The 23,442-nt window shown below is 39.7% G+C and overlaps 1 protein-coding gene across 2 annotated transcripts in view; it reads right to left on the bottom strand.

Annotated features, from left to right (window-relative positions):
• OSBPL11 (oxysterol binding protein like 11) overlaps nt 1–23,442 on the bottom strand; it is a 1,295,440-nt gene that overhangs the window by 880,643 nt on the left and 391,355 nt on the right. For both annotated transcript variants that reach the window (XM_044075008.1, XM_044075009.1), the window contains exon 3: nt 13,292–13,467. In XM_044075008.1, coding sequence (XP_043930943.1) covers nt 13,292–13,467 — 176 coding nt within the window. The remainder of the gene's footprint in view (nt 1–13,291; nt 13,468–23,442) is intronic.

Here is a 23,442-nt window from a genome sequence, read left to right as displayed (position 1 = left end):
ACTAAACAAGACTGACAAGATCTGAGATACCTCTGTAACACTGGTACCAAGTGCATATATCACATACAGCTACAGAGAATAACAAGGACCTATAACAGTACAGTAACATATACATATACTAAACAAGACCGACAAGGACTGAGATACCCCTATAACACTGGTACCAAGTGCATATATCACACACAACTACAGAGAATACCAAGGACATATACCAGTACAGTAACATATACATATACTAAACAAGACTGACAAGATCTGAGATACCTCTATAACACTGGTACCAAGTGCATATATCACACACAACTACAGAGAATACCAAGGACATATACCAGTACAGTAACATATACATATACTAAACAAGACTGACAAGCTCTGAGATACCTCTGTAACACTGGTACCAAGTGCATATATCACATACAACTACAGAGAATACCAAGGACATATACCAGTACAGTAACATATACATATACTAAACAAGACTGACAAGATCTGAGATACCCCTATAACACTGGTACCAAGTGCATATATCACACACAACTACAGAGAATAACAAGGACATATACCAGTACAGTAACATATACATATACTAAACAAGACTGACAAGATCTGAGATACCCCTATAACACTGGTACCAAGTGCATATATCACATACAGCTACAGAGAATACCAAGGACATATACCAGTACAGTAACATATACATATACTAAACAAGACCGACAAGGACTGAGATACCCCTATAACACTGGTACCAAGTGCATATATCACACACAACTACAGAGAATACCAAGGACATATACCAGTACAGTAACATATACATATACTAAACAAGACTGACAAGCTCTGAGATACCTCTGTAACACTGGTACCAAGTACATATATCACATACAACTACAGAGAATACCAAGGACATATACCAGTACAGTAACATATACATATACTAAACAAGACTGACAAGATCTGAGATACCCCTATAACACTGGTACCAAGTGCATATATCACATACAACTACAGAGAATACCAAGGACATATACCAGTACAGTAACATATACATATACTAAACAAGACTGACAAGATCTGAGATACCCCTATAACACTGGTACCAAGTGCATATATCACATACAGCTACAGAGAATACCAAGGACATATACCAGTACAGTAACATATACATATACTAAACAAGACTGACAAGATCTGAGATACCCCTATAACACTGGTACCAAGTGCATATATCACACACAACTACAGAGAATACCAAGGACATATACCAGTACAGTAACATATACATATACTAAACAAGACTGACAAGATCTGAGATACCTCTGTAACACTGGTACCAAGTGCATATATCACATACAACTACAGAGAATACCAAGGACATATACCAGTACAGTAACATATACATATACTAAACAAGACTGACAAGATCTGAGATACCCCTATAACACTGGTACCAAGTGCATATATCACATACAACTACAGAGAATACCAAGGACATATAACAGTACAGTAACATATACATATACTAAACAAGACTGACAAAATGTGAGATACCTCTGTAACACTATTACCAAGTGCATATATCACATACAACTACAGAGTATACCAAGGACATATAACAGTACAGTAACATATACATATACTAAACAAGACTGACAAGATCTGAGATACCTCTGTAACACTGGTACCAAGTGCATATATCACACACAACTACAGAGAATAACAAGGACATATACCAGTACAGTAACATATACATATACTAAACAAGACTGACAAGATCTGAGCTACCTCTATAACACTGGTAGCAGCCTTCATCAAATATTGCATGTGTGGAAAAGCAGTTATTGCACAGAGTATACAGAATATACTCAACAGCACAAGTATATTGTACGGAATGTTCAGTTACTACTGGCTGAACTTTTAAAGCAGCTGGATGTATGTAATGCACAAGAAAACAGCTGTACTACTGATTGTTCACGTCAGAAGAGACAACATGACAAACTTTCAAGTTTCTTAAAAAAAAAATCAACAAACTCTAGAAAGGCAGCACTTTTTCAACAATACAGAAACATTATTCAAAGTTCGGTGACAAAAATAAATTACTGTACAGAGATGGGACACCAAAAAATAAATAAAGAAAAAGTTTTTCAGAGATGGTGGTGGACTTCAAAACAAATTCAACATAATGTATCAAGATGGTGACAGACAATTTTTTTTCAGACAAGGTGGTGGAACTAGAAACAGTAGAGAAATTCAAGACAGTATTTTAGCATAGCAATTGGCATTGCTACCTCACGGCACCTGGTTCACTAGTTTGTTTCTTGGCAGATGTGCTCTCTGTGCAGCCTCCACATGTTTTTTTGGGTATTCAGTTTCCCCTCGCATCCAAAAATGTTTTGTAAGTGAACTGACATTCTTCCAAACTGCCCACAAGTGTATGAGCTGAGTAACAGTGAGGGAATGTGTGCATCCTGTGGCAAGCTAGCACCCACTGCATGATTGGGTCTTCTGCCTAGCATCCCATGAACGTCTGGATAGTTTTCTGCTGTCTGGCAACCCTGAACCAGATTAAGCAGGCAATCAGAAAAGAAATGAAAGATTCAACAAATACTGAACAATTTTAGTGAGGAAAAGAAGGAAACAGGATAGCAGGAGTTAGGGCAAGCAATTAATGTAATCAAATTCTCAATTTCTGTTGTCAAGTTGCATTTAGATTGTCAAACGGCTTAACACTATATGAAAGTTCGCTGAAATGAGCGTTCGGTGGTTAGAGTTCGGTGAAGAAAGTTTTGCTGAACTGAACCGTCCAGGATACTGGTCTATATTAATTCATTGGTCATGCCTGAATGGAGGCTACAGATGTTCACCTAGGCTTGGGTGAAACTCATGAAACTAGTTGCTGGGGTCAGAATAAATTGCAGGCTACATTAACCAAAGCAAGGTAAGCAAGAAGAGTGCAACCAATACTGTGGTAACACACAGGCACTTGAGGCTTTAGGTGTTATGCTCTGTACTCTCAACAAAGGAGTAATGTAAGGAGGAACGGCAAGTGGATACCAATTTGGCATGATATGAGAAAACCAGAGACACCATTACCATAAAGTATACGGTCAGTTCACAGATGATCTGCTTGTTACACAGAAGCAAAATAACGCTCAGGCTGGAGCGTTAGGGAAGGTGCACAAACAATGAAGTTACATAGACTGCACTATATAAATATTCAAGTTATACAGAAAACAGGAATACATTTGTTTCCACTGATTAAAAACTTCATTTACTCACTGTATAAACTTGCACATGCACATTCAACTTAATTTTCTTCAGCTTTTTGTGGGTTTCTGATTTCGACTTGCACAGTTGTTTTAAGCTCTGAAACTTTCATGCCTACCTAATGTGGAAACTGCAGCGATCTGGTCTTTTCTCAGAGCACATGTGTTACACCACTGCAGTACGAACTGAAGTTTTGCCAAATATGAACTGAGGAATACTGCAAGCTAGAGACGTGTATATGCATAGCAGATTCTGAGAAAAATATAAAATATTGAGCTACATGCTGTAAGGAAATGTACTGTTTTCCTAAAAACATGATTCATCATCATCATCATCATCATCTTCTTTCGGCTGTTCCCATTAGGGTTCGCCACAGCAGATCACCTGTTTCCATTTCTTCCAGTCCTCTGCATCTTGCTCTGTCACACCAACTACCTGCATGTCCTCTCTCACCACATCCATAAACCTTATCTTAGGCTTTCCTCTTTTCCTGTTACCTGGTAAGCTTCATCCTTAGCATCTTTTTCCCAATATACTCAGCATCCCTCCCTCAGCACATGTCCAAACCAACGTAATCGTGCCTCTCTGGCTTTGTCTCCAAACCTTCCAACCTGGGCTGACCCTCTAATATACTTATTTCTAATCCTGTCCACCCTCGTCACACCCAGTGCAAATCTTAACATCTTTAATTCTGCCACATCCAGCTCAAACTCCTGCCTTTTTGTCAATGCCACTGTCTCCAACCCATATAACATAGCTGGTCTCACTACCCTCTTGTAGACCTTCCCTTTCACTCTTACAGGTACTCGTCTGTCACAAATCACTCCTGACACTCTTCTCCACCCACTCCATCCTGCCTGTACTATCTTTTTCACCTCTCTTCCACACTCACCGTTACTCTGAACTATTGACCCCAAGTATTTAAACTCATCCAACCTTTGCCACCTCTACTCCTTGCATCCTCACCATTCCTCTATCCTCACTCTCATTCACACATTCTCTGTACTTCTCAACATGATTATGCAACCTAATTTATCCATCTCTGATGCACAGCATAGTGCCATTAAAGCTGAAGTCAACAAGGACCTTGATGTGCATGTTCACTGCTAATAACAAAAGGCATGCTACAACAGATGCTGTTTGAATTTATGTAGACAATATGCCGAGTCAGCATGGAGCATGTACATATGTAGTTAAATATTGCAAAGGAAGGCATGGAATGCAGCAGCCATTCTCAACTTACTGAGATATTTTTTAATGACTGTAGTTGAACACACAGCTCCAATACAAAGGCCACCATCTGGAAATAAGCATATCTAAACAGTCTGAAATGGATGGACAAAGGGAGAAGCTGGTGGTTATCCTGGCTTAAACATCTGATCTGACCTCAAGTTTCTTCACTCTCCACCTTGAAGCTCTTCCTGCAAAAAGGACACTGAGGTCTCTCCAAGAAAACAACGCAACAAAATTAAACCACTGTCAATATTTAATGCATGTTACCCATTACTATTTTCACTGAACTGTCCAAATTCCACTGTCAATATTTTATGTATATATTCTATTAATATCATCACTGCATTGTTCTCTTCTAAAATTGTACCTGCACATCACTGAGTTCATCTCCACACTCCCACCCCCTATGTCATAGTTTTTTTCTGCCCTTGGATCTTACAGCTATTCTATTACTTTCTTATCTGTTTAACCTCTTAGTTTTCCCTCTCTCTCTCTCTCTCTCTCTTTTTCTCCCTGATTATACTGAGTGATAATTGGGCTTGCTCTTCTACCTGTTTTTTTTCTGCTAGTTTCCACTTGCTTCCCTCTCGTACCACATCCCTGTATTCTATTTTAATTTAATTTCCAACTGTTCTCCTCTACACACTGCTCATATATTGTTTTGCAGCAGCCATCTGTTATCCAGTCCTCCCGGCCCATTTGCCGCCGCTTCGCTCGGGCTCACTCTGCTCCCCTACCATATTCCCCAATTCCCACCCACTCCCACTGCCCCTACATTTATTCTGTGCCTCAGACATACCTCCTGTTTAGTCATCCAAACAGTACACAGTTATCATTAACTAGTAATTAGCTCTACACTATTTTATTTTTATTTTACATTTCTTGACCGGGCTGGTCCAACTGGATTATATGTCCATTTTCAGCGGAGCCCCAGGGAGAAAAGCTCCAAGTGAAATACATTAAACATTGAGCATTAAAAACATTAATCATTAAAAGCATTAAACCTTAAAAAAGTTACAAATATAGTTCAGAGAAAAAAAATAATATCATAATAGTATTTTTACAGTGTCTACAATAAGAAGAATAAGAACATCAAAGGGTAAAATTCAAATTCGAAACTGAATAAGCAAGATACATGAGAGTTCTAGGAGCAGAATGCTAGCTAGTCAGGGTTATAGCAGGGGCAGAGCCAGTGAGTTAGGAGGTGAGTTTTGAGTTTGGATTTGAAGGCTGGGAAGAGAGGAGATAGCAGTGAGGTTGGAAGGAAGGGAGTTCCAGGCTTTTCTGATTGTGTTAGAGAACAAGGAGTCGCCTGCTAAGTTGCTGGATTTACAGGTAGATATTAGAAGTTTGTTGGAAGAACGCAGACTTTTGAGATTACAATACGGGATAATGAGGGTAGTGAGTATAGGGGTGTTGGTAGATTTGTAGAGGATTTTATGGGCTGAAGAGAGCTGGTGAAATAAGATGAGATTTTGCAGCTCTAGCCATCCCCATTGTTTTACATAAAACAGCCACTTAAATTAGTACTACACCCTCACTACAATTTGCAACTCTAATCCTCTCTTTCACCCAATAAACCTATACACACCACTAAGTAACACTAAGTTATTTATTTACTTATTTTTAAGTAACGACGTTTCACCAGCTCTCTGCATTATCTACCCTACTTATCACAGCTTACCTACTTATCACCATCAACACATTTCCTTCTTACACTCTCCCCACAAATCCTCTCATAACCCACCAACCAGCTATATAATTTCTCCATACCTATAGAACATCTCTACCATCAAAGTATAGCTGCTCCAAACCACCACACAGACCTCTTAAAACACAAAAAATGGAAAAATAAGAAAACCACTGCCTGTGGTACAGAAAAAGCACTCACTTTAATGTATCCACACTATAATAATATAAAATAAATTAATATACAAATTTCACGGACTAAGCGCTTTCGCCTGATAAAATACCTCTACCATCAGACTTTACTCATCCAAATATGTACACACACACACACACACACAACACTTTCCCTATCACAAAAAGATCCAAACTATTTATTACATCTATATCTCATCAATTCAGCTAACAGTGTACTAAGTGGAGACATACGGCCTAATCCAGGTCCTCCTATCATCCAACAGGTACCCTTCTTTCCTAACATCACTAATTTCCAACATACTAACACAGACCTCCTCATTCTAAATATGAACCTAAGAAGCATACTCAACCAAGAAAATCTCTGAATTTCATGCAACCCTCACCCAATATTCTCCAGACATTGTTATACTGACAGAAACCTGGCTAAAACCACACAAAGATACTGAGATACTAACCCCTGGGTATGACCTCCATAGGCTTGACAGGATTCACAAACACAGTGGTGGCATAGCCGTAATAAACAAAGATAATTATTAGACATTCTAGGTTGAGGTTAACTACCCAGACTCCAAAACTTTTGAAATCCTTGCCACTCGCCTTCAAATCAACTCCAACAAAAGTATAATTTTCATAGCAATTTATATACCCCCTGACAACAACCCAACCTCCACTGAAGACCTCCTTTGCTGGGTTGCCTCAACATACAGCCAGGAAACCATAATTATGGGGGACAACCTAGACTGGTCCTCCTGCACCTCTAATTATCCAACCAATTTTATCAACCTCTATGGCTTCCATCAAGTGATACAATCTTTTACCAGGGTTGACAAGCACACAATCTAACAAATAAACCTTCCCTCCGTTACCAAGATGGTTGTCTCCCTGACAACTACGTATCTATCGACCTAAAAACATAGATTATAAATACATACATAATAAAAGAAATTTCTCACCAGAAATCTTTAAGACCCTTCTGCACAAATGTGACTGGTCCCCTCTCAAGCCCATCCACCTTGACTATGCTGTAGAATATTTTAATGACAAATTCAACAATATTCTAAATGATCTAGCTCCACTAAGAAAATGCCATACTAAATGCAAACATATACCATGCCTCACCAGAGAGACCAGGAAGCTCCTTAAACAGACAAAACCTGGTACGGCTACCTTACCACTAAAAACGAAAAAAACTCTGCTCAGCTACCATCAATTGCATAACCTAGCCAAAAAAACAAATTAAATTTGACAAAACAAAATATTACACAACTATGCAAAATAAGCACCAAAACAATCCCTAGAAATTCTGGCAAGCAATCAATAGTCTGCTAAAACCAGGTCAGGCCACAACTCCACACCCGACCACTACTAATCACATTATTAGTACTGCCTCCCAGTTTAAGTCTTACTTCATCAATTCTATCCTATCCCTGGTACATAACAATAACACCCTTCTGTCCTTACCTACTCAGACTATAGACATCCTCAACTCCTTCTCAATTAAACCTATACAAACTAGCACCATTAAGAAGCTGCTGTCTACACTAAGGCCCTCCTCAAATGCCGCAGATCAGCTTCCCAATGAGTTCCTCAAAACAGCATCAGATGTTATTTCTTTCCCAATCTCCATCCCAATCAACCAGTCCATTACAGAAAATGCATACCAAAACTATGGAAAATTTCTTACATAATTTCTCTACACAAGGTTGGCACATCAACAGAACTCAGTAACTATACACCAATAACCATTCTCTTCCCCTGTGCAAAGATTCTGTAAAAATGCATACATACACAACTACTCCAATATCTGCTAAACAACAACCTTCTTTCTCCATCCCAACACGGTTTTAGGCCCAAGCACAGCACTACCACTGCTCTGTACTGCTCGTCAGTTTTACCAGTTCTATCAAACAACTTAGAAATATCGGCCTCCATGTATCCTCCATCTTTCCTGACATGTCAAAAGCTTTTGATACAGTTTCACATCTGAAACTTCTGAATGAGTTAGTCTCTTTAAACTTGTCCCAATCCACACTGTCTTGGTTTCCAAGTTACTTATCCAACCGTTAACAAGCTGTAAAATGGCAAAAATGAACTACCTTCTCTTTCACCTGTCACTGTCTGTGTACCTCAAGGATCCATTCTTGGCCCAATACTTTTCACTATTTTCACAAATAAACTCTGCTCTGCCACTCAAAATGGTACCATCATACAATATGCAGATGACTCCACCCTCATTTGCTCAGCTCCGTCTATACCTGCATTTCTACAAACAAATCAGTGTGCCTTCAATGACACTGAAAACTATCTTTATGACGCACAGCTTATTCACAGTCCCAATAAAACCAAGCTCATGCTCTTTACCTGTAACAAACTACTACACCACCTTTCCATTTTCATAATCTCTTCCTCCAATAATACTATACTAGAACCAGTGGAATAGACCAAGCTCCTAGGGGTGATCATAGACAACAACCTTAGATTTAACAACCTTAGATTTCACAAGCACCTTGCAATAACTATCAAAAAGGTGCACATCAAGCTAGGCTCCCTCTATAGAATCAAGCCCTACCTAACTGACACCAACAGAAGGCCATAAACAGAATTCACCTTCTTTTCATTCTACTAAACACTTTTCCACTATTCACAAACCTTAGAAAAATGATTTAAACAAATCTGAGTCCTGTTATAACAAAAACAGCAAGATTTGCATCTAATCTTCCATATAGATCACACCATTGCACTGCTCTGCACCTAGTATAGGTCTGATGAAGCTACTGCGAAAGCGCTAACCACCTACAACAAATAAAATTTATTGTGTGTATATCTGGATCGCTACCTATTCATTGAGACTTTTGGTCTTTGGAGTATTTTTCATTGGCAATACCCCCCCATTGCTTTGCTCAGCAGCTTTTTATTTATTTTATTTTCTCACAGTTTGCTGTCTTGCTGAGCATTAACCTAGTATAATGTCTTGAACTTCCTAATCTACTAACCTTTAACCAATTAAATTTTACTCACACCATCTTCCACCATCCAAACAACTGCCCTTCTCTCACACACCTAGTTCAGTCCTATTCCTGCCCAAGGTCCTCCAACAAAAACTAACTAAAAGTAACCAAATCCAATAACAGCTATGGAGATTCCTTATTCTCAAAGCAAGTATCTGAATTATGGAATTCCTTACCACAAGCAATACTAAATACTTCCAACACTTCCAAATTCAAACAGCTACTAAAGGAACACCTAACCAATAACTGGCGTTGCTACTGTACTAACCAGACTAACATATTTCTCTCTACCTCCATTGACTCTCTAACTGTGTTCACTTTCACCCCTATACTTTTATCTTTATCTACCTTCAATCCATCTCTTCTCTTCTCCATCACTCATATCATTCAACTCTCTTTCTTTACGTCTATAGTTCAATGTCACTATTTTTTTTCAAGTTTATTAATGTAATTTCTTCTACTTGAATGTCGTCTCTTATACTTGAATTGTATTCTATGCATTATGTATTCTGATTTTTTCACTATGTATTATATCTGTTGTATCCTCTTTTACATAATTTCTTGTTAAAATGTTTTTATTTTTTCTATTGTTACATTTTCTTTCATTTCTGTAAATTTTGTTCCCCAAGCCTCCACTGAAAATGGGCATTTGCCCCAGTCAGACATTCCTGGTAAACAAATGTAAAATAAAATAAATAAATTACGTAATCAAAATAAAGGCATACCTGGAGGTGTATGACTAAAGCATAGACAATGCTAAGTTTTGTAAGATTTACCTTAAGTTTCTATACAGGCAGCAATAAAGCACTTTCACTGGCATACAGGGAATCTATGCTGCTTCTGGAAATCTGCATCCTTTGGTACGGGATACTAGCTAGGCAAAGGGTAAATACTCATTGGACAGAGGTCTTCTATATTACTAACATGATAACAATTCTTAGGAAGTGAGCTTTTAATTTCAAACAGAATGAAAACAATCTGATTAACAAAAAAATATTACCATCAGAGTGCAAAGACAGGTTCCAAAGACTGATTACCATCCATTAGTGCTGAACAATGATGTACTGCTCTACTGCCTGCCTTGCATTGAAAAGTAACACACACAAACTTTGCAATAATAATTTATACACAGCCACTAGAGTCACTGCATTAGGGGAGCTTATGTCAGCGTGTGCAAAGCAAGATCAAACCAGGTGGCCTGACGGCATAGAAGTGAGACAGTCCAAAATAAAAAAAAAAAAAAACATTGCAGGGCTGGCAGCCTTGAAAGAGGAAGCCATTTTCATTATAGTGAATAATAGAGAAACTGCACATAACTGGTAGGCCTGGGACCTGGAGCTATCAGGTTATAGTTTCCGAAGGCAAAAACAGAGATTGGTAGCCTTGCACATTAAAAGAGAGTATAACAGCTTTTAAGTTCAAGAATGCCAATGGACACAAGGTCCTGTGGTTCAGAACAGAAATGAACAATGACACTATTATTTATATAATTAGGAGACCACCAACACTAGGATGAACAATGACACTATTATTTATATAATTAGGAGACAACCAACACTAGGATGAACAATGACACTTATTTATATAATTAGGAGACCACCAACACTAGGATGAACAATGACACTATTATTTATATAATTAGGAGACCACCAACACTAGGATGAACAATGACACTATTATTTATATAATTAGGAGACCACCAACACTAGGATGAACAATGACACTATTATTTATATAATTAGGAGACCACCAACACTAGGATGAACAATGACACTATTATTTATATAATTAGGAGACCACCAACACTAGGATGAACAATGACACTATTATTTATATAATTAGGAGACCACCAACACTAGGATGAACAATGACACTATTATTTATATAATTAGGAGACCACCAACACTAGGATGAACAATGACACTTATTTATATAATTAGGAGACCACCAACACTAGGATGAACAATGACACTATTATTTATATAATTAGGAGACCACCAACATTAGGATGAACAATGACACTATTATTTATATAATTAGGAGACCACCAACACTAGGATGAACAATGACACTATTATTTATATAATTAGGAGACCACCAACACTAGGAGAGGAAATAAAGAAGGATGCAATGGGAAAAGAAGCAAAACAAAGAAGCAGCCAAAGAAAGTTGTTACTGACAAGTAATATAATAAAAACAGAGAAACTAGGGGTCTTAATACTTCATTGATGAGGTCAGTCACAATAATTTCCAAAAAAAATATGAAACCATGAATTATGAATCATGAAAATCATGAATCATGAAACAAGGGTTTCATAATTTTTGGAAATTATTGTGACGGAGCTCATCAATTAAGTTTTAAGACCACTAGTTTCTCTGTTTTTTTTTTTTTTCCTCAACACTTCTGGTGGTGAGATTGGAACTAGACAGATTCCAGTGCTTATTCATTTTTTATGACAGGCAATAGAAGTTACCAAGATGGTACAACTACTTAACCCCTCATCCCGGTCTCCCAATTTCTCTATATTTTGGATATACCACAAATCCTATGCTGAACCAGCAACTCGTTTCTTTTTCCTACAACTCGTCTAAAATTTAACTTGGCCCCCGGGACCATAATATGAGACATATATGCTGAAAACCCTCTCCAATGGGTATTCAAGTAACAAACACCTAACAGACAAGCCTCACCCTTAAGCTAAATGATAAGACACAGGTGTAGCTAGCTACTTTATATCACAAATGGGGCATTACAGTGCTCAGTTTTGAACACAAATGCAATGTCGGCATTTAAATGCTGGTATGCACTGAAGGGCAACTGAGATCAGCTGATTGCATTCCCTAACAGGTTTCAACCTGGGTTATTTGCCCCCTTGTCCCACCCTAGCTCAGACCTCTCAACCAATCGGGGACAAATTTCAACAGAATCAGGGACAATTCAAGAAAAAATCAGGGACAATCAGGGACACTTTTAAAATATTAGTGCTATTAACTTGAAACATTGACAGAATCAGAGTATACGAATTAATACACATTTTCTGAAGTAAAAGAAGTCTATAACTCTTAATTATAGTCATTATTCATTAAGTGTAATTCACCACCTTTCCTTCAAAAGTCACTAGTTTTAGGAGGGATTAAGAGGGACAAAGCTAAAATTTGAGTCAAAATCAGGGACAGTTGAGAGGTATGCCCTAGCTACCCTACTGCATTAATACAACTGGCTGTGTGCATACACTAGCTTCAGTGGCATCCTGAAGTTTGGTCGAATAAGGGCACTTACTCAGGATTACACTGCCTACAAATGTTTCCTGTGGCTAAGGACTTCACACACCTCGAAGGCAGGAATACATCTCAAGAAAACTCTGGTTGTTGTGTCTTTTGGCTTTTTCCCGGCTAGGGGTTGCCACAGCGGAACTCCGGTCCGCTAATAATTGGTAATTGATTTTTACGTGCCGAATTACCAGCCCTGACGCACAACCTTCAACAAAGGTACACCCATTCAAGCATGTCTCCACGCAGAAGATGCTCTAGCTGAGAATCGAACCGGACAGCGTCTTACTGTGAGGCGACAATGCTACCTCAGCACCACCACCGCGGGATCCCAAGAAAACTCTGGTAAAATGTTAAAAATGATGGCAATGAAGTGTTAGGGAACAAACACAATGAACAACACCACACTTGCAAACTACCTACAGTGCAGGCAAGAAACCTCAGTGTAGGTATAGAGTTTATATGGGAAATAATACTTTTACAGAATAAACATGTTTTGGGCATCCTACACAAATCCTGTACAAGCTGGTCATGTGCATTGATGAAGTTAATCACAGTTTTACATATATGCACACAGCAATAAATGTACTTTAGCCTACAGAATTTGAGGATAGGTAAAACACTCTTACCTCTTAGTTTGTACTGTTCCCCACTAGCGGCATTAACTGTAAACGTGTGTGAATCTTCATCACTTGGAGAGATGACTGCCCCGGCTAAATGTAAGGTGCCTCTTGGTTTTTGGCTTCTAGACTGTTCAGTCACAAAATACTCCAAAAGGCCAGCTTCATTGTTTAAAATAAAAAATCTGTAACAGAATTCACAGTAAATATGATGACAGGAAAAACTATACATACTTCACCAATGATACAGAATACTTATGTCCAAGCTCATCTGAGCCCTTTAACACAATGTACCCAAAAGAAGTCAATACAAACAGCCAATATAAATGGAAACAGCACAAGATCTGGCAGCAATATATCTACAAAATCAATTTCTAGGGAGAAAACACCTGCTGCTGACCTGTACAAATAATCAAATGAGCCATGCAACACTTTCTTTTTATTCTGACTTCCTAAGGGTCTTCTGTCGTAGTCTAATGGTGGAACCTGATAGCACTGTAATGCTCACTGTTACAACAGATGTCTCACAGGTCTACAGTATGGAATCAACCACCACAAATCTGGCCATTGTCTCTCTCAGGTTTAAATACTCTCTCTATTTCTGCATGGGCTTTCTCATGGTACACTAGTTTCTTCCCTCCTCCAAAAACATACCGGTTACTTGGCTTCTCTAAACTATGCACATGCTGTATTTACCCTTGCCCTTGTCTGAACCAGGTCATTGTCAGAGAAGAACTAGTTTACTTACCTGGTTAACAAACTAACTACATAAAATATAATACAATTAATAAAAATACTGCAATTTTTCTCAAAAAAGTTTGCAAGCAAACTAGGGAGAATGAACAGTTACATCACTACTTGCTACAACAGTACACCTTTGACAGTCTTGCAGTCAACAGGTCATTATATATGGATCCAGGTATCAAGTAGGCAGTAATCACCAATATTGCAAGTTCAAGGTGGTTCCTCCATGACAATGACAGGTTACCCACTACACCAGATTCTCAACACTACATCCTCATCGATAAAAATTAAAAAAATGCATATTTTCTCTGTACAGGCTTGGACACCTGTCTTCATGGAATAACAGTTACAGATGGCAGGATGGGAAGATATGCTGACAGAGTTCTTTTTAAAAAATAACCGTTAAGGTAATTTCCTGCAGAAATATTCCATCTTCATTGGGATCAGTGTTTACAGAACAATAGGTAAAGTTTTCAATTGGCTTAAATGACAGTCCAGTGATGGCATAGTATTTGGACGGTAGGTAAATGAGACTGACATTGAGGATGCAGTGTAACCTCCATTAGGGCCACGTTACAGAATTATCTGTAAGAATTGTGTACTACATGACAAGCAACTTGCTGTAAGTAAACTGTTAGCATTTAAAGACATACATACCCCATATACCATACTTCCCCTTAGTCAAGGCCACAGGAAGGGCAAAGTAACTGGGGTTGCTGCCTCAGGTGTCAGGTCACGGACAGCAGCAAAGGCTGCCAAATCTATTTTTTTAAACCTTTGTCAACCCACTCTGAGTGCCCACAAGGATAGAGGTACACACTTCCTTATAATGTCTCAGCTTGTAAGCTACCAACCATCTCTCACTATCTTGCTCTCAAAGACAGAGAAAGCATGCTTTACACCCTAGGGTATTCTGAAGACAGATCTAGATACTAGGTTACTTCTGTTTATAAAGTGCAATTAAAAAAATATCACAGCTCCATTTAGGACCCCTACCATCTCAATATAGCTCTAGTTAGTCCAGGTAATTCAAAACAGCTTCTCTTATCATAAAAAGTACTATGCTATTAACAACATTTGTTCTTTCTGATAAAATGCAAAAGAGAATGTCACAGCTCCAGTCAGAAAAGTACTATGGGAGATGCATGCTACTTTCCAGAATAACTTAAGTTATTTTACTACTACTTTGCTAAAAAGCACAATTCAAAATGTCACAGCTCCAGCTGGAAGAGACTGCCCCATATCGGGCATCTCAGAATAGGGCTTTCTCAGCACACAAAGTGCACCAATTGCTAGCAGTAGGCATCTCACCTCCCCCCTTTGCCTACATCAACAGTAGAGTGTTAAATATTGGTTCCATAGATGTTACAGCTCTCTTCTAATACAACTATGTTAACGATATGTTATATTTAAATATATATATATATATATATATATATATATATATATATATATATATATATAGATATATATAGATATAGATATATATATATATATATATAGATATATATATATATAGATATATATATATATATATACATATACATAAAGAGTACATGTTACTTCTCCATCAGTACAAAATGCAATGCAAAATATCACAGTACCAGTCAGGACCTAGCAAGAACATTCAGTGACTTCAAAAGAGCACATATCACCACAAGACAGGTGTGTGCAGAAGTTTATAAAATGCAAAGCAGAAATGTCACAGCTCCAATCTGAAAAGTCCTACAATGTCAAATGGAGCTTTACAGAATTATTTTAAAACACTGAATGTTTAAATATTTTCATAGATTTTACAGATATTCCAAGGCTGCTAAATGTTATAACCATTCACACCTTGCTATACCTTCCCGAGTGCCACAACTCTCCAGTCGAGAGGAAAATTTGTGGATACCCAACCAATCATCTAGGGTATGTTTAAAGGATGGCAGTGTAGCTATGTTTAAAGGATGACAGTGAGCAACTCTGCTTAACATGCAAGTCTGCATGTTTTATTTATACGTTAGCAATGAATTAGGCCCCTTGTTCATAGGTTCATACTAGGCTTTCTGCCCTAGGGCATTTATAAGCCTAGCCAGAGAGTGTTTGGCTTTCGCCACCCATTTTAAATGAATTTTGCTATGCCCTTTTTCGAGATTAGTATACTGTGCCTCTGTCTAACAGTGACACAGAAGTGATACCCGGGGTAAACCTACGATCTCCCATCCACTCATCAAGATTCCTCTTGAAGAGAGTCAATGAGGGACTCTGCCTAACCTGGACTGGGATTTTATTCCAGAGTGAAGGGAGCCTCTGGGTTATGAATCTGTCCCTCCAGCAAGACCTATTTATTTCAGTGCTGAGGTTCAAGTCTCTCAAGGGCATAGCTTGATGGGATTGGGATTTTCTGAGGTGCAGCATGTCCAATAATTCCGGGTTGGACATGGCTTTATACGTCAGGCACAGATCGCCTCTGAGCAGACGGTATGCCACTGAGTAGAGCTGGAGTTTCTTTAACCGAGCAGCATATGGCATCTGTTTGAGCCCTTTGATCCTCTTGGTGAGGTACTTTTGGGGTCTTTCCAGTTGCTGCAGGTGTCTGTTAAGGTACATCCCAAAAGGGGCATTGTACTCAATTATGGGTCTGATGAGGGATGAGTAAAGAGGCACAATGACCTCCCCTGATCTAGATGTGAATCCCTTCATGATTAGGTGGGCTATATAAAATGTTTTTCTAACCACTTTGGCCACGTGGTTTTCAAATGAGAGATTGCTATCAACTTGGGTCCCTGATTACTTCTTCCGTACTTAATGGATTACCACCTATGTGGTAATTTGTGGGCACTTTGTTTTTGCCAAAGGGGATGACTATACACTTTTTGGCGTTTAGCTTGAGGCCATGGCTCTGGCACCAGTTGTCTGTTTCTATGAGGCCCTTTTGGAGGATGCTTGTGTCAGCTGGAGAGTCGATTATGGTGCCTAGTTTGCAGTCATCTGCGAACTTGGTCAGCCACAGTCCTTCCGTGTTGGCCTGTACCTCCGAGAAATATATAGCGAACAACAGGTCCCAGGACTGAGCCTTGTGGGATGCCACTTGTAACTGGTTTGGAGTCTGACATGGCTCCAGCAATTCTAACCATGTGGGTTCTGTCCTTGATCCAGTTTGCAACCCATCTAGTGACATAGGGGTTTATATTTAAGCTGGTGAGCTTATCTATAATGCCCGAGTGGGGTATTGTATCGAAGGCTTTTGTGAGGTCCAGGTAGGCTGTGTGGACCACCTTCCCCTTGTCAATGGCCTTGGTGACTGTTTCAAAGAAATCGACCACGTTTAAGAGGCAGGATCTGCCCTTAAAGCCGAACTGGGTAGGATCCAGTGTCTGTAGGTCCCCAATCTCTTTATTTATGAGGTCCATCATGATCCTTTCCATAGCTTTGCAGACCAAGCTAGTCAGGCTTATGGGGCGATAGTTTCCAGGATCCGTTGAGGCACCACCTTTGTGGAGAGGGACCACTGTTGCTGTATGCCACTCTTTGGGTACATATCCTGTAGTAAGGCTGAGATTGAACACTAGTTTTATGTTTGGGTTTAGCTCTTCTTGGAGTTCATGTAGGACGCAGCCCGGGACACCATCTGGTCCCATTGATGCTGTGTTTTTTGCTTTGGAGAGGGCAGCTCTTACCTGAGCATCTGAGATGTCAGGGGGGGGCAGCACTCTGTTGGGATAGATATTTGCCCTTTTGGTGGGGGGGGGAGAGAAGTTTGCGCTGAACCTGTCAGCTAGGATGTTGGCAATGTCTGTGGGTTCGGTGTATTTTTTGTCATTTTGGACTAATTATGAGCATATCTGGGAATTCCCACCCAAGTTCCTAACATAACTAAAGAAAGCCTAGTGATTATCCTTTGATTCTGCAGTCTGGGCTGTATTTTCCACAGGCCCGGGGGCTTTGAAAGATTCCATCTCGGTTTTGAGGAGTGTGAAATTTGCTTTAGAGAAGTTTTTCACTGTGGCCTTCTGGGCAGGGGGTGGGGTCGGGATGTGAATATCCAGTGAGATTAGTTTATGGTCTGATCTTACCAGTGAGGGATACACTTCTGGTCTGGAGCATAGAGCCCCCATGTTGGTGATGATCTGGTCCAGTATGTTTTCCTCTCTTGTGGGAGTGGAAGCTGGTGAGCTTATCTATAATGCCCGAGTGGGGTATTGTATCTGAGTTTATAAATTCTAGGAACCTTTGGGCTAGGGTGTTGGAGCTAGAGTAATGCTCCCAGTCTATGTTTGGGTAGTTGAAGTCGCCCAATATAATGGTGTTTGGAGACACCTTCATATTTTCCAGTGTTCTCAGGAAGGCCGAGTGGGGTTCCTGGGTTTGGGAGGGTGGTCTGTAGCAGGCTATAAACTGGAAGGCAGTTTTACCCACTGTTAGTTGCACATGGATAATCTCTGATGCTTCGTGCTGTGCCACCAACCTGGAGGTGTAGGTATCTTTGATGAATATTGATACTCCCCCCCCCCTTTTGTGGTTCGGTCCAAGTTTTGGGGCTGAAAAGCATGGTATGAGGTATAACCTGGTAGTGCTGGGGTGCTCTTGGGAGCCTTGAACCAGGTTTCTGTTACTGCACAGATATCGATGTTCTCCATGCTAAGAAGAGTTTCGAGTGCATGCATCTTGAGGTTTAGACTTCTGGCGTTGAGTAGCATTACTCAGTTTCTTATCCCTTATGATACCTATGGAGGTGGGTTTGTCTTTTGAGTCTTGCCTAAAAAAGGCACTATGGGGGTGGCAAGAGCCTTTGCCAATATCCGAAAGCCCAGGGGTGACAGGTGCAAGCCGTCCCTAGTGAAGCATCGTGGCTTGTCGAGCATGTCATCCCAGGCTGACAGGCATTGGATCCCCTTTGAATGACACCAATACTTAAGCCAATTGTTGAAATTGATCATCTTGTCTTCATATTGTGGCATCATTCTTGGTGAGGGTAAGATGCTACTCAAGGTCAGGGTCATACCGGCCTGGGCTACATGCTCAGAGAGCTCCTCTATGTCTCTTTTCATGTAGTCCAGGGAGGTACGTCTCAGGTCATTCACACCAGCATGGACAATGACTGAGTCATATTTGCACTTGCCTTGGAGTGACCTGAGTGCTTGTGTTATGTGGCAGATCCTAGCGCCCGACAGGCAGCTCACTGTAACCTTCTCCTTGTTCAGCCTGGTGAGCGGGACGTCAGTGTGCCTGACGATAGAGTCACCTATTACAAGTGTATCAGGTGTGTTGTTTAGCCTTAAGGGCTGTGACTGTTCGGCACACTGGCTTTGTGAGCTATGTGTTGCATGTGTTTTGTTTTAGGGTAGCGGTTGCTTGGGTGTCTGCTTTGGAGGTCTCTGCTGCTTAGGCAGATTTTTATTTAGAGCCTCTGAGCATGTTTTTGTGTGTTTATGTGTTTGGTTTGCTGTCGTGGTAGGTCTATGTGAGACTGGAATTGTAGTGAGTGTGGTTTCCTTCTCCTCCTGACTGGTTACGCCAGTACTGAGTTGAGAGAGCTTAGCCTCCAGTTTGGCTATATGGTTGCATCTCTCACGTGTTGGAATTTGTTGGGAGGAGGAGAGGGTTTGTCTGTGTACATGAGGCAGTTGTAACATTGCCTCAAGATTCCCAGATTCACCAGCTGGACCGGAGAGGAGATTGACAACTGACCTTTGGACATGCTAGAATAGTATTGGGAATTCCTTTATAATTGAAAAAAGGGCCAATGGGGAACAAGGTACTCAAGGGGAGTTTGTGAGGGTGTAGTGCTTTTAATTTTTTAGTGCTGACTTATATAATTGCTTTAGTGAGCAAGTGCCAGGCTTTAGAGTAGGAATAGGGTGTTTATTATGAGAACTAGATCAGTTCTAAGGGAAAAAGTGAAGAGCAGACTTTGTGGAGCAGAGAATGGTTTAAACTCAATTAAGCGGAGCTGCCCGATGCTGCGCTATGCGCAAAAATCATGCAAAGCTGCATCAAAGCGGGTTTTATACAGGGGGACTTGAAAGAGATAGAAATTGGCCCAAAACGGCCAATAGACTACCAGATTATTGTGCTGGGAACACTCCTCCAGGGATAGATAGGCTGCTCTAAGCTCCCCACTGCCACTGGTGAACAAAGAAGCCTCCCTTTATCCAAGAAAGGAAATGGGCAACACAGGAACTTTCCAAAAGTCCAGAATACAGCAAAGCCTGTATTTGGACTACTCTAGGTCAGGAAAGACGGGAAACAAGGATAATTTTTTTGTTTTTTTTTGCAACAAACAGCAGGAAAATGCAATAAATATGTAACACAGGCTAGCGCACTTGAGTGTGTAGCCTCAACAGGTAAATGCAACAAACAGGACAAACTTCAAAAGTGCAGGTGCAAAAACAACTTTTAAACAGTTTAAAACAGTTCAAGAAGCAGAAATACTTGCAGTTTAGCTAGATCGGACAGTCGCCCAGGTAGTAGCAGGAAAAAAAACACTTTTATCAGGTTAGCAGTTGCTCTTTTAGCCTCTCTGCTGCGAGCGCCAGTCTGCAGGACCACGAGGAGCTTGGCTGAGTAGTAACAAGCGCAAAAACCGCGCCAAAGCGGGTTTTATACAGGGGGACTTGAAAGAGCTAGAAATTGGCCCCAAAACAGCCAGTAGACTATCAGATTCTTGTGCTGGGAACACTCCTCCAAGGATAGATAGGCTGCTCTAAGCTCCCCACTGCCACTGGTGACGATACTGGAAGGTCCGGGACAACTATGTCTAATGACACAGTAAGCAAGACAGAGATCTCCTCCTGTAAATCTAAAAGTCCCTGAATAAAGGGATACAGTTTCCAGACTCCCTTGGTAACTCAAGGACTTCAGGCCAGTTATAATTTTGGTTCGGAACCTTTGAGGTCTTTGTTTGACATGTTTAGGGAAGATACATCCTGAAGAGGGCACTGTATTCAATAAATTGTCTTGTCAATGCTGATAAGAAACAATTATTGTCTTTACATCTTGACGATATTCCCTTGGCGGTTAGCTGTGATAAATAAAAGCATTTCCTGACAACCACTGACACATGATGGTCCAAAAAGGGTAACGATTTTGTAGTAGTGTTTTGCCTATACTACCAAAGTGATATTACACCTTTTAGTATTTTATTTCCGCCCACGTTTAGTACATCAAGAGTTCAGTAGGAAGAATTAAAAATTATCTTCTATCATCCAAACTCTCCAGAATTGAACAAAAACTCCCAGTTTGCACAGTTGTCTGCAAACTGTTAGCTACAGGTCTTAGCTCTCTGCTTGCAGATCACAGAAGCAAATGCTGAAAAGGACAAGCCCCAACACAAAGCCTGGAGAGACATCACTGGTCAGTTTCATACTTTCTAATGAGGCACTTATAAGTCACATTGTGTTTTGAAAAAAAAAAAAAAAACGGTTTGTAGACGTCAAATACAAATGAAGAACAAATGGTATATAATGGCGTATCATGTCCTTACCAGAATATAGATGTTAAGATGTCAGCTTCACTGGTGAAACATTTGTCATTTTATACATTAATGTGACTTGTGTATATACCTGGGGGTACTACGTTATGCTAGCCAAGATTCAGTGACTGATCTAACCAAATGCCTACACAGTTTTATTGCAAGACCTGCCCTATGTTGCTCATTAAAAGACCTGTGATGTTCAAGTTATTTACATTTTAAAGTCAAAGCAAAGTACAACCAGAGTACCAAAAAGTGCACGTGGTGTTTTTGACAAAATTAAATTATTGCTGGCATCCTATGATCATACATACATCAATAAAGTTATCTTGAAAGTACAAATTGTGCAGTAGCTGCAATGTGGCCTGGACCAAGAAAAATGAATTTAGCTTAGACAGTAGCATGAATACTCTGAGCACCTAACATATACGCCAATACTGAACCCACCAAAGGTTAAGAACACTTGTGTCTGAAAGTGAAATCCCCTCTAGGAGTAGGAATGCTTTGTTAAGGTGCACATAGAATCACAAAAGAGGGTCATCACTGACAATAATTTACAAAGCCTGCTCACAAGCACAGTGCAATTCACCATATTAAACACATGCTTTAATTCACTGAATACAGTTCCTGTAAGCAGGACAAACTCCAGGTTTGTAAAGATGCTGTCTCTGATCTGATACAGGTAGATAATGTAACATTTCTAAATTCATACTGACATGACATAGTAAATTACTTAGATACACAGTCAAAAATGGATGCAGACTTTTTTTCGCAGTATTCTATCCAATAGCTGCAGGCTGTACATTGTTTGGCAGTCAATGCGATTTGTAAGTTTGGAAGTCTTTGGCAGTGCAAGTACAACAGTTTTCCACATGTCTGGAATTACACACGAAGTTACAGGGACATTCTAAATGTGTAACAGTGATTTGTCAGTAATTTTGTGAAATTCTTGGTGAGAGTCCCATCTAAATCAGGAAATGGAGTTGGATAGTTTTGGGAAAAGGTAGAAGTAAATATTCTGAGAGCTGGTTGTTAATGCTAGAAGCATTAATAAAGCTTTTTTATTGGAAAATTTACTACGTTACCACATAAATGATGTTATTACCGTTGATGAAACATGGTTGCAGAACAATGACTGGAAACCAGTTCTGTCAGGTCATTAATGTTTTTACTGTAACAGACATTTTAACAAAATAAATCAGGTGGAGGTGTTATGATAAGGATTAAAGATAATTATGCGCCTTGCGATTATTGCATGTTAAATAACACCAATACTACACTGTAACTGTGACAAAGGCAACCGTGGAACATATAACAATTGTTGGAGTGTGTAGACCTCCAAAGTCAAGTGCAGACGACTACAGGAATTCATACATTTCTTGCATGAAACACATGAGGGAAGAATAATATTAGCTGGGGACTTGAATTTACCAGAAACAGACTGAAAGAACATTGATTCAACAATCAACATTAGTAAGGGAGAGAGCATCTTTTCTCAGTTTATAAACCCAAAAGGAATATTGGCAAAATACTTTACAAACACAGTCTCACTAAATTGGAACAAACTCCCTTCTCCATATTAGATCCAACCTTTCCTTTCCCCGTTTTAAAAAGGAGCTTAAATCCCACCTACTAAACTTGAAATTATGCCGTTGCCTTGACAACACGTAGTCTTAGCCTGTTATACTGTATAACCTGCTGCATCTCCTAACTTTCTTTCTCTGTTAGTAACTTCTGCTTAAACTAACCTCCCAAACCCACAGCTCTACTACTGAAGCCCTACTATAGCCCCCTCTTTTTCTCCCCCTCCCATTCTCCACACTATTTATCTCCCCCCCCCACTTCCTTCTTTTGAACAACGATTATCTTTTTGTTTTTACTCTCATATGTAGTAAATTTTAGACCGTTGCTATCAGTGCAACCCTTAATGTTGACATTTTTTTTCTTTTGTTTTTCCTCT

Source organism: Protopterus annectens, chromosome 6.part0 (assembly GCF_019279795.1).
Source record: "Protopterus annectens isolate FY-2018-M chromosome 6.part0, PAN1.0, whole genome shotgun sequence".
NCBI classification, from domain to species: Eukaryota; Metazoa; Chordata; order Ceratodontiformes; family Protopteridae; genus Protopterus; species Protopterus annectens.
The sequence above is the reverse complement of the archived record's forward strand: the minus strand, read 5'-3'. Positions and strand labels throughout refer to the sequence as shown.